Source organism: Bombus pascuorum, chromosome 15 (genome assembly GCF_905332965.1).
Source record: "Bombus pascuorum chromosome 15, iyBomPasc1.1, whole genome shotgun sequence".
Taxonomy (NCBI): Eukaryota; Metazoa; Arthropoda; class Insecta; order Hymenoptera; family Apidae; genus Bombus; species Bombus pascuorum.
The window spans coordinates 2402636-2418005 of NC_083502.1; the positions used below are offsets into that span (position 1 = coordinate 2402636).

General features: G+C 37.2%; 2 protein-coding genes and 1 long non-coding RNA gene across 6 annotated transcripts; 2 read left to right on the forward strand and 1 right to left on the reverse strand.

Annotated features, from left to right (window-relative positions):
- The first annotated feature begins 12 nt into the window (after window positions 1-12).
- On the forward strand, window positions 13-1735 carry LOC132915008 (putative acyl-CoA-binding protein). 2 transcript variants are annotated; one of them, XM_060974625.1, is made up of 4 exons: window positions 13-160; window positions 253-362; window positions 547-661; window positions 1013-1735. In XM_060974625.1, the coding sequence occupies exons 2-4, from the start codon at window positions 348-350 to the stop codon at window positions 1150-1152; spliced, it is 270 nt and encodes an 89-aa protein (XP_060830608.1). In that variant the 5' UTR covers window positions 13-160; window positions 253-347; the 3' UTR covers window positions 1153-1735. The 2 variants fall into 2 exon arrangements, with proteins under 2 accessions (XP_060830608.1, XP_060830607.1); XM_060974624.1 differs by having other exon boundaries at window positions 15-362.
- LOC132914998 (dnaJ homolog subfamily B member 6-like) lies at window positions 1400-15125 on the reverse strand. Of its 3 annotated transcripts, none has more exons than XM_060974611.1 (8): window positions 14958-15125; window positions 6955-7063; window positions 6435-6544; window positions 5490-5600; window positions 4482-4658; window positions 4000-4261; window positions 3712-3801; window positions 1400-3102 (listed from the first exon to the last, which is right to left on the reverse strand). In XM_060974611.1, exons 2-8 carry the CDS (start codon window positions 7017-7019, stop codon window positions 2934-2936), a joined length of 984 nt encoding a protein of 327 aa, XP_060830594.1. In that variant the 5' UTR covers window positions 7020-7063; window positions 14958-15125; the 3' UTR covers window positions 1400-2933. The 3 variants fall into 3 exon arrangements, with proteins under 3 accessions (XP_060830594.1, XP_060830595.1, XP_060830596.1); XM_060974612.1 differs by lacking the exon at window positions 14958-15125 and adding an exon at window positions 8692-8914; XM_060974613.1 differs by lacking the exon at window positions 5490-5600 and having other exon boundaries at window positions 14958-15123.
- LOC132915010 (uncharacterized) lies at window positions 4227-4720 on the forward strand. Its single transcript, XR_009659739.1, has 2 exons — window positions 4227-4367; window positions 4444-4720. It is a non-coding gene; the product is annotated as an uncharacterized LOC132915010 (long non-coding RNA).
- Window positions 15126-15370: the final 245 nt, after the last annotated feature.

Sequence of the window (15370 nt, forward strand, 5' to 3'; positions counted from 1 at the left end):
GTCATCAACTGCCATTAATCATATCAGAACACTATAATGTGCTTGCCACGGATGTAGAATAAAAATAAATACATATTACACAGGAACTTAAAGTTAAATTGAATAAAAATTTCGCTGATACCATGATAACATGTGGTGCTTTAATTATTTTTTAATCAAGGTCTTGATGATATGAAAGTTTATTGGTGGTCGTGATCGTATCATACGTAGTAAGTACAGGAGTGGGAGAATGTTAATCGATTGTATTTCCAGGCCAACGTTCTATAGATCCGAAACAGTGGCACAGTACGACAGTGAAATTCTTAAAGTTTCAAATCTTGTCTTGACCTTTTTGTCATTAAAGCACAATGTCTCTCGATGAAGTAATTATTTTTATATTTAATTACGTTAGCGTAATAACATAAATAACATAAAATATTGTAATTAAACAATATTTTGTCATAATTGCTTACTGGTTGCTTGAATTCTTGTACATTGAATTTTTTCACAATTTCATTAAAAACAGAAATGAAAATTATTCTTTTATTCTTGTATATTTTTTGTCAGAGATTTAACAAGGCTGCTGAGGAGGTGAAGGAATTGCGTGCTCCAGCTTCAGATGCTGACTTGCTTGAACTATACTCACTTTACAAACAAGCTACAGTTGGAGATTGCAACACAAGTATGTAAAACAACTTGTGATCATTTAGTATTACTTAATATACTTTAGCTGAAAACTTTTTGATCTATTTGTATAAATATGTTAGAAAAGATCTTGAATAGATCTCCAAAATTATAATATGATTACGTTACTTGATGCAACAAGTTAAAGTTGATATTTATTGTAATACTAAAATTATATAACCACACTTTTGTTCTGTGGTCTTCTTAATTTGCAATTTCAATTACACAGCGAATGTTAATATAAAATGATGAGATGTTTTTATGTGATTTCAAACTTGTTGAATTCTAATGAGAATTCTGTAACATCGGTAGTACTATTCTTTTCCAAGGAAGATTTTAATTTTTCTAGCCAGGCCAGGCATGCTAGATTTCAGAGGCAAAGCCAAGTGGGATGCTTGGGACAAAAGGAAGGGCATGAGTCAAGATGCTGCGAAAGAACAATACATTCAGAAAGTGGAAGAACTGATATCCGTTATTGGGAAGAAGTAATTTATAATACTGAACATTTATTTAAGCATTTTTATCAAATTTTTTCTTTTTTATATACTTATAAATGTGCAATGTATTATTGATTGTCTTTGATACCAAGGTAGTAGCAAAAATGTTAGAATATATTTTGAACTAATCTTTTTGATATTTGAGGAAACAATTCAATTGTCTATGCTGGGTATGGACAAGAATTGTAAAAAATCATGTTATCTAAAAGGAATTGATATATCGAATTGATGAATCAATATTCTTGTGGTAGCTGAATTTATTTTGCTATCACTGATTAGCTATTTACAACGTCGATGCTGTTGACTTGCGAGGAGTCAATACATGTACTATATTCACTCACCGACATGCAACTGTTACATATTTATATTTCGAATACATATACACGAGTTTTAATACCACATCGAAGCGTATAACGGTGAAAATATAAAAAAAGAAGTAATCCTCCCTTCGTTTTGGATAACTTTTACATTTCTCGCCTATTTTCTTTGTATAAATGAATCTCAGTGTATGAATATTATAAATATCAGTAAAGCTGAGAAAAGATCAAAATAAAGTGGTAAATACTTTGTTATAATTTGACGTTTTATACTAGTATCCGACCTTGAGATAAGTGTTGTCACAAACAAAAAGAGAGAACATCAGAGACGAGACATAGTGTTGGATATCTATAGAGAGTAATGAAATATACTACCATACATTAATGATGTATTTTTTTTTCCACGTTAAGTTTTAACATTGTTTTCCTTATTATATACACATACGCATGAAATTAACTAACATAAACAAATAGAGTTACGACACTTAAATTGCTTGTGAAGAAATATTTCCGTAACAGAAAAACTTAGTCCTGTATATGTTTCAATTCTTTTCTCACGAATCGATTACAAAGAAAAAAAAAAAGGAACACATTTCTTTCATCATGAATGCTTCACCGCGAGTAGAAAACAAACGAAGGAAAAGATCCATTATAGCAAACTTTCTCGTAATACAATTTTATCCTTTAAGAACAATTGTTACGACTGCAAGTCCATCATGATGTCCTAAACGAATATACGCGTAATGAAATTCACCCTCGTGTGTACGTGTCTGTTTTAACAATTTAAATTCGATCAAACTCAGTCGAAGTTTCTGTGTGTATGTATGCTCGAAATTCGCGCGGCTTACTTACAAATAAAAATCTAGTAATTATATAACTTACGACATAGTAAATTAATTGTCTAAGGAATCTAGGATAAGCGAAACTTACCGTATTAAACATAACACGCCAGACTTTAAACGGAAACGACGCGCTATCTAAAAAACGCAACAGAATGTTCTGTAGTAACAACATCCCTCTGTTTCTTCGCAGAAAGAAGGGCCTTCTTTCTTTCTTTCTCTCTCTCTCTCTCTCTCTCTCTCACTCTCTCTCTCAACAGCGAACGAGAATCAATTAAACATGCCACTTTCGATGCAAAATCTTACAATGAATTTTGCAACGAATTTTTTTTTTATTTATTGATCAAATTGAACATTTGTGATCAGTCAATGCTAATTCACGAAGAGTGTTTCTTCATTTTTTTAATCCCGATTATTTAGACAATAGCAAAAGCGACGTTGCGAGAAATGATATAATTTACAACATCAGTTCCATAAATGATACACGTACGTACGTATATAATGTATGTTTATGTATGTATGTTTAATTCGAAAAAAAGAATAAAACGAAGAGACTAAAATGAAAAAGATACGGGCAAAAAAAAAACGAATGAGAGAAGGCTGCAAAAGTGTTGCCTCTATTTTCTCTTACTCTTATCGTGCTTCTTAGTGACAAGTGGATGATGGTGCGTCTTTATTCTGCTAGCCTTCTGATGGTCACCATGGACTGTTCTCGAGTTCTGGCCAGCCATCGAGATATCGCTGGCATTGTCGGTCACCTGGCGACTAGTCGATGACTCGTCAAACCTGGTAAAACAGAGAAGGTGACGGGAACAAAAGCTCAAATAGCATGTGTCGCGGCTGTGTTTTGTTTAAGTGTTAGTTTTTCCAAATTAAGCAAGTTTTCCTGCTTTCTTTGTTTTAAACGGGCTCGATCGCTCGAGCTTAGAGATCCAATCACTGTCATCGAATTTCGTCGAGTAATCGCTGTTTCTCAAAATCTCACTGCTCTTTTTCTTTTTTAAAGTGATAAATATATATATATATATGTAATGTATTTTATCATTCTCTTGTTGTACAATGTGTGTGGAGAAGTACGTCGACCAACGGCACTACTACATTTAAACAATATTTTCTAACAGAATATTTCAACAATAAAACGAAGTAAATTAATGAAGAGACGATCTAAATAAGAGACACAAGAATATTTTGAATTGTTAAATTAGCCGCGGTGACGATTATGCTCTCTTTTCTTTCATTTTTTTATATTCATATCAGGTAGATAGGTAGCAGGAACATAACATCTCGGTAGAGCGCAGAAATATTACTCGCAAACGTGACACGACGACAGGAATTTCTCAATTGCCGAGCGGAGATCGAGCGAACGTTCTTGATAGAGAACTGATTTAACTGTACGTTATTGATTGTGGCACGCCGTTCACCGTCTTCGACTTTAGTACATCATTCTCGTACGACATTATTGTTTCCTTTCCATTTTCGAAAACCCTGTAACACAGATACAAATCGTTATCGTTTCTGCACATCTTGCATGTAATACACAAAAATTATATCGAAGATCTCAGGTTGTTTTTACAAATATAAATGACGTCTCACGTCTTGTTTTATGGAATCACCTACATACGATTTAATATCTATGATAAATTCTTTGAAGAACTCTTTTGTACGATGTATTATTGTTCTTACTTTTTGGTGGTGATCTTTTTGCCGTTAATAAATCGAGTTGAAGTACTTGTCCGTTTCACAGCACCTCCACCGCTGGCTCCACCGAAACTCGTAAACGCATTGAAGGTGGTGAAGTTTCCTGACGGACCTTCAAACAAGTTGTTGAATGGTGAGAAACCAAAGTGAGAAACTCCTAACGGGCCAAAGAATGACGTGCTAATGCTGTTACTGCTTGGATGACTATGCCTGTTGGGTCCGAGGCGCACACCGACTTCGGTAAGGTCTTTGGGACAATTAAAACACCAGTTAATCACATGGTCCTTACTACTATTTAAACATATATTATTCGATTAATTACTTGAATACCTTTTTATCATTCAGTGGATAAGGTAAATGCATACTTATTTGCGTGCTCAAATATTTCATTCTATGTGTCTCAGGGTATATGTCGTTGATACTACACAGATTCACCGATCACAGACTAGCAGGATGGGTTTACTTACCAGAGAACAGGTCCTCGAAAGAAGTACCACCAAAGAATTCTTTAAATACTTCCTCAGGGTCTCTAAACATAAAGGTACCAGTGAAGTGTGCATCGAAGTCATCCTTATGTCGCCTTTTACCACCGGGCATTTGAAGTCCTTCCTTTCCATATTGATCGTAAACCCTTCTTTTCTTTTCTGAAAAGCATATAAAACAATAAGCGATTATTGCTAATTGTAAAATAAAAATTGAAGGCAGATTGCTTGGTTTTATTTGCTCCAAATTCCAAGAAGCAAGTACTGCAAGGCTTGTCAGGTTAGTAGAATACGCTGAATGATTTGTAACATCAATCTGAGGTCGTCCACCGCAAGAGCAAAATCATTAAAGAGGAAACGATCTCGGAAATCGTGGATGAATGAAATGAACGTAGACAGCCTTCGAAGAATTTGTGAAAACTTTAAGAGATCAAATAATTCCAATATTAAAAACTGTTTCTTAATATAAATACGATGGAACGGCTTAGTTCTTCGAAGATCTGCCTTTCTTAGGAGGAAATTATTGGTAGCAACTTGATCGTTCTTGTGTTTTCAATCAGTCGAGCAATGGCAAAATTGTTAGAAATGCGGTAAGATTACAGGCAATATTATCTGCGTTTACGGCGACTCATACAAAGAGAAAAAAGTATCTTTCGAGTTTTCCACAAGGACTCGTAGAGAAACTGGTCAGGAAAACCTATTAGAGATTCCTGAGTCCTACGAGTTCGAGTAAGGAATGACTCTTTTAAGGCGAATGAGGGATTAGGGTACCTGACATATGCTGAATTTTTCGTCAGTAAAACATTTGCTATGCCTCAAATAATATTTCTATTCTTTGTTTATGTTCCGTTAAAAAAATAAAAGAAAAGTGAAAGAGAAAAAAAGACAAAATCAAATTCAAAATAAACAATAAAAATAAAATAAAATAAAACTGAAAGAAAACGAAGGAAAATGTTTGGCCACTCTCAAAGTCTTTTTTCTCTTAAGTGGTACCGAAATATCGCTGGAAAGGAGAGTCAAAGAAACTCCGGTAGGTGAATCCACGGCCGGGCCTCGAGGATGCCTTCTGATACAATCGTTGGTCGTAGGTTCGTCTCTTCGCATCTGGACATCGAGCACGGTCACGAGAGATTGACCGGAAACAAACATTTCTGATTGAATTTCTCTTTTACTTCCTCCCACGTATGTCGACACGACAGGGTCTGTCAGTTGTCGCAGCGATGCTTCGGCTAAAGAGTTGCTCTCTGTTCAAGCCTGACTCGATTCTCGAGTTTCAACAACGCAATGTTTCGATCGCTCTTTTTACTAAATACAGCAGAAAGTTAACAAAAAGTTAAACTTCAAACTTAAAAACATAAAAACGAAATGGAACTTGCAAAGAAACTCAAGAATCAGAGTTTCGGAACTGCGAGTACTCATTCGCAACCCTATTTCTCGTGCAATATTCTAGGATAAATTATTGTCAGAATATCATTTGTCGAATTGATTAAGTTGTAATATTATTGTTGGATAACGATTAATTCTCGCAGCTCCTCCTCTTTGCTAGTATCAAGTGCTGGTTATGAAACAGTCATTCATAAGGGAGAATCGATTCGTTCTAGATTGAACTGCTGGCTCCCAGAATAAGTTGTACTACTTGGAGACCGCTCGAAAGAGAAGGCTCATGCGAAATTCGGCTTTGCTGACAAGCAGGAGTTGCCGTCGTTCGTCTCCCGTTGGCATCGTGACACTCTGTTTTCGTTACTAAAGCTAGCTCTAGCGTCGATTAATCGAAGCCGTAGAGAGACAGAGTCATAATTAGAACTATTATCATTTAGATAAAACGATTTAGAAAAATCTTCAGGTCGAAGACGATCGATTCTTCGGAAGGGGGTAATTTCAATAATAAGGTCCGCTTCGCAGTCGACGATAAGACGACGAGAAACGGCTGAAACTTACCGTCAATTAAGACTTCGTACGCCTCAGATATTTCTTTGAATCTCTTGTTTGCTTCTTCCAGGTTTTCAGGGTTTTTGTCTGGATGCCATTTCAATGCCAATTTTCTATATCTGTAAGGCAATGCTTTGTTTAATCAACCGACCAGCGATGCTTCTTTATAGTAGAACTTAAGAAGTCTCTTGACTCCCTCTAACCGAGAATGCTGATCGACTTTTGGATCAGAGCCAGCTGTCTCAACGGAGTTGAAATAAAAAGCCATTCATTCAATCTTTCCCCACCCATCGCATTTACCATTCGTCTAATAAAATAGCACCAATGACAAACAAATAATCACACTTATTTATGATAAGGTAATTCATTCGAACATACATATATCTTTATAATACATATCCTCGTTGAACTGGACTTTTTCTTTATAATTTTCTTTAATACTAATTCAATCTTATAATAGAATATTAAATGCAAGTTAAACATTCTTCTCCGTTGATAACAGGCTGCTCTGTTCTTAGCCATTACTTACGCCTTTTTGATGTCTCCGCTCGTAGCGGTTCGTTGCACTTCTAGGACCTTGTAGTAGTCAACCATCGTTCACAGTGTTCGCACTTGGGTGTTATGACTTAGGCAACCACCTGTCGAGCAATGCAGAGACACGGTTATAGTAATTAGCAGGCCAATTGGCAGCCATGTAACGAGACACGAACAAATCAGAAGGGAAAGATACAGCTTTCGTTCCGACAGTCCAGTTGCTTTGAACGAAAGGGGCATCTTTAGAAAAGACAGAAACCACATAGGAAAGAAAGCTTGATAGTATAACGCGCGACACAGGTTTCTAAACTTTCCAAAGATTACGATAATCTGGACATTATTTTTAAATCTCTCGGTATAAATTTTCACGAACAAAGAAGACCTATAGACTTTCACATTTAGGATAGTTTTCTATGATGTTAACAAATTGCATGAAATATTGTTTCGACCAGTTGCAGGGAGACGCGATCTCGAAGAAGCGTAAATTCCCGTTACGATTTGAATAATCGATGCCGCGAATAGGTCGATCCCCTATTTCTGTTAGGATAATAGGGGTAGTTGACGGAGTATAACGCTGATTTTAACAGATTATAATATATATATTTCCAACAACTACGTACACTTTACTATTTGATACAATAGTGCGTATGTCGACAGCCAAACTACGAGTGAGGACTGAGACTTTTTTCGTGTTGGCGAATGTGATTTGATGATTGTCTACCTGAGATTTGACCGTTTACTGCTTGTCCGCTTTCACGGAGGAAAGCTCGGTGTAGGTGGGTTTTAGGTACGAAGAAACCGGATGCCCATTGGTTATAACCCTGGCTAATGAATGAGAATAGATGAAGGAAGTCTTCTAGCAATCTGGCTTAGTGGATGACATTGTTCACGGGAAAAACGCTGTTTTTACTGGTAGGTAAATACCCACTTCCTCCGTAATTTGTAAGAGCGAACAATAAGAAATATAAAAATAAAAATATAAATCACTCGACATAACAAATATAATTTATCTAACGAGAAAATAAAGATGGAAAAACGTCATGAAGCAGCTTAAATGATAATTGGAAGATTAGTTGCAGAAACGGTCCTCGTGGATTTGACGTTGGAAGTGATTTCCAGTGGTACTCTCTTCAAAGGAACTTCCGACCACCTGTTGCCCACGAAGGCGTCTCAAAAGCGTTCAATCAACACGACGTGCTTTGTACAGTGAAAAGAGCGCTCGAGTTAATTCGTGGTCTGATTAAAAGCCGGCAAAAGTGACGGATCTCCGAGGCAACAGGGGACTCGACTATTTCTTTGATGTTCTATTTCATCTTGTGGCTCGTTAATTTCCCAAGGATCGAAGCAAAGAGGAAAAATAGAAAGTGGACGAAATTGTACAGCGAGGTAAAATCGAGATCGGTCCAAGAATCGTTGGAATGCACTCCATTGAATGGCGACAGGCTGAGCGGCGGCAAAAAATACGCGGCGGACTTCTAAAATAGTTCCCACGTACTATGTAGTATTCCAGTGAACGCGCGAATATATTCCACCAAGTTAATTTTGCGTGCCATCTTCGAAATAGTCGGCCAGCCTTATATAAATGGCTCCTTTTGCGTCATGGAAAACAAAATTCGCCTATCCACCCAGTTATTTGCATGTCCCTCTCTTATCTCAAAAGGACGATCATTACGTTTAAAAAATGAACTCGCGAAGAAGCGTAAGCCTGCATCAGCTCAAAACTTCAACTTACACACATGCTTCTTCCTTCGCGTCGCACATCTTTCATCACTACTGAACCATACTGAGACTCGTTTCACGTGGACCGATCATCCTCAATAGCGATCGACTTTGAATTTTAAATAGAGCTGCGGTGACAATAGCGGAAGCGATTAAATTGGTACACAAGAGTTCACACAGGAAGCGAGAATGGAGCGCGTGAGAGAGTGCCCGGTGGAAAACTGAGGGCTCAAAGTCAAAGACTGGACTAACGAAAACGCTAAAGTTAGCCGAGACGTGTATCGAAAATAGTTGGAAACACGGAGGTGGAGGTCATTACGTTATCCCACTTCACGGCTCTTCTACGTCCCTCCCTCCACCTGGTGGACAAGAAAAAGCAGCCTGCTTGCATTCTGTTCGTTCTATCGCTTTGATCAGCCAACAGGCTTATAGAATACATTGAATCACGTACACCAAAACAATCCATTGATCTCAACATCCAAAAAATGATATATAGAGATACTCGAGTGAAAATGTTTCATTCTGCAAACGGATTTCTGAGAGGACCAAGTTTGGAAGCGGAGCATCTTACGTTTCTAAATGATCGGTTTAAAGAACTACGCAAGAGAAACTGTTCGTTAAAGGTGTATGACTTCAGAAACTAGTTTTTCTGAATCAATGTGTTATGTTCGAGATTCTCGATTCTAATCGATTCCTGGTGATTCTAGCTGGAGTTCTCGTGTGAAATCGTTGGAGTGTGTTAGTAGGTGAGCAGGAATTCTCTCTGCGCGCCAGGTGGACCGCGTTTCATGTCCATACGCGATCGTCGACGCCACCTCCGCGATCAGGTCGAGGACGTTAGTCCGAGGCAATGCTATACAGGTAGTTTCCTATCTTTTCATCCTCGTAAATCTTCGACGTTCTATATAAAAATTAGACAAATATCGTCGATACGTTTACGCTCGAGAAATATACAAATTTCGTCGATGCGAGGAAATCGTCGGCTTCGATTATTAATATTGGCGAACGCAGCGGCCGAGAAGAGAGTCTTGCCAGTCCACGAATTAGGAAGCATCCTGTAGCTTATAATAAATCTGCAGTGATCACGGGAGGATCGCGAAATCCATGACTCACGCCAGTTTCGGTAGTGATTTTGGCCTGCCTACACGCAAAACCAGCGTCGCAGGTAAAACCACGCGAACAGTCATCGCAACGTGGGTCGTCGTGGGCGTCGTTCCAATAGCTTACCGCGAGAAGAACACCCTTCCACTTCATACGTTGTCCTTACATGATAATTCCATTCTCTATCCAAGCCATTAATAATCTGAAATCTTAATCCGGTTCGCTTGATATTTTTCCATCGCGCCTTCCAATCTCCATTAATTGTAAAAAATCAAAGTAGTTGACTTCTTCAACTTTTCGAACAGTTTCTGAAGTCTCTTCGGACTCGATAATTACAGAAAAAATTCTTCATGCGAGGCAAGAATACCGGGTCAGTGGCTTCGTCCGAGAAAAACAACGCCGTTGATGGAATTTTCCAGTTTCATCGATCGTGTACGTTGAAGTACCATGTTGCGTGGTCGTGTAATTGGAAAAGTAGATCAGCCAAAAGGAGCTGGCGATTTAGCGGCGCGAGGAACGCGGCTGGAAACGGGTCTTCGATATTTAAAATTCACCGGCGCCTCGAGAACTGGACTCGATCGCCTTACGTAACATGCAATTCCGAATGTTTCGGATGCCTATTGTGTTCGTAACGCGGCCGGGAAGGCTGTCGGCCTTATCAATCGACGACCGCCCCGGAAAATCTTGTTCCGAGAACTGTACAGCCCCTAGACAGTCTTCTTCCAAAATGAACCTTAAGTTTGACTAGAAACTATTCCGAAGTATATCTAGCTGGTTCATCCGCTTTAAATTCTTCTTGAAGATTGGAAGATGGTACCCGAATGATTTTCTTCTTGTAATTAATTTCTTCGTGTAATCTGGAAGATACTCGATCGAGTTGTTGCAGTTAGTAATCGGTTTACTATGAAGAAATGAAATGCCTAGGCATCCGTTGATCGTTAATAAACGCCACGTACCAGTTTTGGTCTTGACATTCGTCCAAACATAATCGTCGTAGTCGAGAAATGATCCGGGCACTACTCCAAGAATGGAAAGATCGGCTACAAGGCGGTTTCGTTGCTCTAATGTTGGTTGTAAATCACTCTCTCGTTTCAGATACCATTTTTCACACCTTCTTCAAACTTTCACGTACAGAGTATTTACATCTTCCGCACTTGTACTATCCTTTTTTAACAACATGTTCTTCGTCATATTTATCTATGTAATGAGAGCTATTCAGAAAGATACAATGAGTTTTACGAATTTAGAATTCTTAATTTAAGATTTCTTCTTTGATAATTTCATCTGTGATATGCCTTGAAAATATCAGATTAGTAAACAATATAAGAGGAAGATCAGAGTTCAATAAGAAAAATACGATAAACAAGAAGGAAGCTTTTTGTTAATGTAACGCTTTGTATTTCCGGTTCGGTACAGGAAAAATTATCGATCGTGAAGCACTGATTGACGCGCAATATTTGCCTGAAAACGTGCCCCCGCAGAAAACGCTCGTGGCAATTATGCGCGAGTGCACACGTATCGTCAGCGTGACACTTCCGTTTGCTAGACTCCTCCTTGTTTTACAAAGCCTCGTCAGGGTTTAAATGACATGTTTCTTTAAAATGACAGATTTCTTAGAAAAAAAAGAAGATACACAAACGCATAGAAACCATCCTCCGTCAATCACCAATTAAAAAATAGAAATTCATCGTCGAGAATATCTAATAGATATTTGAAGGATGACGTGGTAGGTTGTATGAGTGAAAGCTATCCTAAGGCAACCGATAATTTATTTTTTTATCGGTGGAGATTGGAAGTTACAGATGGTTTGAAATTTAACACAAGTTCAAGGTCACTACAGAATACTCCTCTTCTATCACCTCTCATGAAGAATCATCTTAACAACTTGTGGAATTTTACATGAATAAAAGTTCCTGGTAATTGCAAGCATTTCCAAGAAAAATGTAGCGCGATGTGGGTAGCAATAGATATACTCATCAAATTAGTCATAGAAGAGCATAACTAAGCGATCAAATGGAAAAAGTGACGTAAAATTGATCTCTGGAATCAATAATCTCCACAAGGTGTCAAATGAAATATAATCTGAATGTATAATCGATATAAATGAAATATTTCGTATTGATGATGACTAATTTAGATTAGATTAAAATTGATTTTAGAATATTTAATTTCAAATTATTATTCTATATCTTCCTTGATGTCATTGATATCTTCCACCATTTAAAGTACAGAACACACACGTTGAATTAAGTAAACTGAAATTATGTTAATTGAAATTGTCATGGAGATTTAATCTCATCTATAACTAAACGATATCGATTGAGAGATTAAAAAATCAATTTGGGGATGAGGAAACGAGCTTTTTTATGGAAAATAACGAAGACGTAGGAAAGAGGGAGAGCGACGGTGGGTGTCCTTTTGCGCTCTCCCGAGAAGGTGTGACGTCAGTTTTACATATTCGGGCAGTGTGAGCGACGTATCGAGGAAAAAGGATCTTGAGAGGCTGTTGCCTGTGTTGGTTACCGGCAGAAGGACGATCTCGACCATCCTTGTTCGTTTAAAATACCATTCCGGCCGTTTCCTTTGTCTCTCATGGCATCAAGCAAACAATTCCGCAGCCTCCGTGTGACTGAAACGTTTGCTAACAATGTATCACGCTTATTTCAATCTACTTTCTCATCTACTATGTATATTTCAAAATAATCAGTGTGCGTCACCTGGCGTTTAAAAAAGAAATTCAGTAAGAGAAATCCCATTTCTTCTTGATCCCTTACCAGCTGATACTTTACATTCGGACGAGTGTACCATGCACCGGCTATTTCTAATTCATCGATTTATCTTCAGATACTATATAAATATACTGAGACATTACTGGCAGCTTCGATAGTGGTGCACACAGTTGCGCGATATTACGTAATCGGGTCCATTAAATGTGCCATTTCGTTCCTCCTTATTCGAAGGATCAGTCGAGCCTTCCTCTTCTAGCTTGGCGTCTGCCTTTGGGAAGACAATGCATACGCAACACGTGTTGCGCTAGGTCGCTGAAAATGTCGGTTAAGTGCCAATAGAAGGGTCTAGGACAACCTCAGAGAGCGCTGTTTAATTTTAGTTGCGTATATCTTTATGGACCCCCGCACCTTTAATATCTTCTATCGCATTTCAATTACGTTCTTCGTCAATAACGATCTTCTTAGTAATTAATGATGTGATGTAATTGTTCCATACAGGGATTGAAAGAGGATGGTAGGCTTTGTTTTCCTTTTCCTTCTTCAACAGAGTCAAGCTTAATGTAGAAGCGGTTAGGTGTACTGTTTGGGAGATTTGAAAATACAGTTGTGTTTATAAGGAAACGCTATTGGCTGTTGCGAAATCGTCGTCCACATTGATAATGCCAGTTGCGATTAATTATTGAAACACTGCTTTCGGATGTATGCAGATACATACAGATAATTAAACCAGTTGCCTTTCCAAGTGACACTTTATATTGTTGAAGAAGATTGGACACGCAGACAGAGATTTGAAAGTGAAAATCTGGTAACGTGTGCCTGATGATCACCTTCTTGACTTTGAAATATCTTTTGCGTTTTTGTTTTGATATGACTTCAATATGACTAGAAGTTCGTTATTGTATACAGATGAATGTATTAAGAAGAAGAAAAAAGACAAAAAATGACATAACTTCATAAAAAATTCTAATGATTGCAAACTAATCAGAAATCACTTGTTGCACTGTGCAATCAATAATAATAAGGTGTCTTCATCGACTTTTGTGTAGATGTAATTTGTCATAAATTGTATAATATAAATGCACAAAAATATTAGAATGCAGATGTAAGAGAACAGAATGCATGATGTTGTAGAGTACAGAAACGCATAATATAGAAACTGAGGTGTCTGTCCTGTGCTTAAAATAGCATGACAAATACAACTTCATGTTTACATGCATACAAATATAATAATCAAAACACCTTAATGCGATATAAGATACTCTGAAGAAGTTATAACTGTATAAAGATAGAACATGTATTCGAAAGTAACTTTTAAAATTATTGCTGAGTTATTATCATTTTTCTGACATTACCGTAACCTATTAGGATATAAGATCTCAGTATAATTAGAACTATTACTATATTTGATTTAAAAATTGTTTAGTTTCTTTCTTTTAAATGCGAATGTACTGTAGTATTTATTATTATATTACTACACAATGATTCATGAAAATATTTCAACAGTTACCATAGAAATCTTTTATGTCCTTATCGTATGTTACATAAAACAGTTACAAATTTCATCATAACTAGACACAACTATCATGAATATGTTTATTAGTCAAATTTTAAACCATATATATATATATATATATATATATGTATATATGTATATATAAATCACTCTGAGTGTATTAATTAGATACATTAACCTATAAAATCGCCATACCTAAAATTATCCCATTAACTTTAACAATATCGTATGGATTAAAAAAATAGCATGAATAATTTTTATAAACACGTGTTATAAATGATAACAAAATAACAATTCGCGCAATACCGTGGGAACCAGATAAATCGGCCAAGGTGCTTCGGTTTCACTGATAGAGTATAAATCCAGGAAGCTAACGTGAGCGTAACTCGAAAAATGCAACATCGGCATCTAAAACCAACTTTTTATTGCGGAGCAAATTCTCTCGGAAGGGTGGAAAATGGGGAAAGACTCGTTATGGTGGTTGCTAGGGATGCGACTAGATGTTTTCATGTAGACACGACACACGTTTCAACAAAATTTCCACGCAAACAATATTTTTCGTGACAATGATTCAGACCGTCCCTCGCTTATCTTTTATCTAGCAACACTAAACCACGATACGGGCATTATCGGCGTTAAATGACACGAGTAGTCTTTTTCGTCTAGGACTGTAATAGTTGTGCAAACGTTTACGGTACAATTATTGCTCATAATATCTATAAATTCGTTGTCACAGCGCCTGAAAGACGTACGAATCACAAAATTATGAAATCACCAAATATCACGTACGAATTAATACGTTGCAACGTGTTATTCTGGAAATTTTTGAACGAAACCTGTTCCACGACGTTGAAACGGCTGCCCTCGACGACGTAGTTTTCGAGGTGATAAACGGTCGAATTATTTCGAGAAAATACACGAGATCCAATAACTTACCGAAACGTGGCTCCTGCTTTTTCTTCGCCGTTCACACTCGACAATAAATTTTCCGCGAGAAAACGAGTAATTGTTTTCGTTTCGATCGAGAACGAGACACACAGTGGACGTGAAGCGACAATCTCACGAAAAAGTAGAGAAATGCAACTATCGTCTGAAGTTGGCGCAAACAAAGGTCGATATCCAATATGGCCGACCGTTTCGATTTTTCTAGAGTCGTTACGTACTTCTCTTTCAGCTACATCGCCACAATAAACTATCTACGATGATATACGATTTAAAATATTTTATCTCGTCTAGAAAATTTTCAATCTCGTAAGAAGGTAAAAGGTATAAAAGATAATATAGTATTAACAAATATCTCCGTTGGATTGGAGTAACAGATTAATTCAAAAGTTTGTAATTGATTCGTT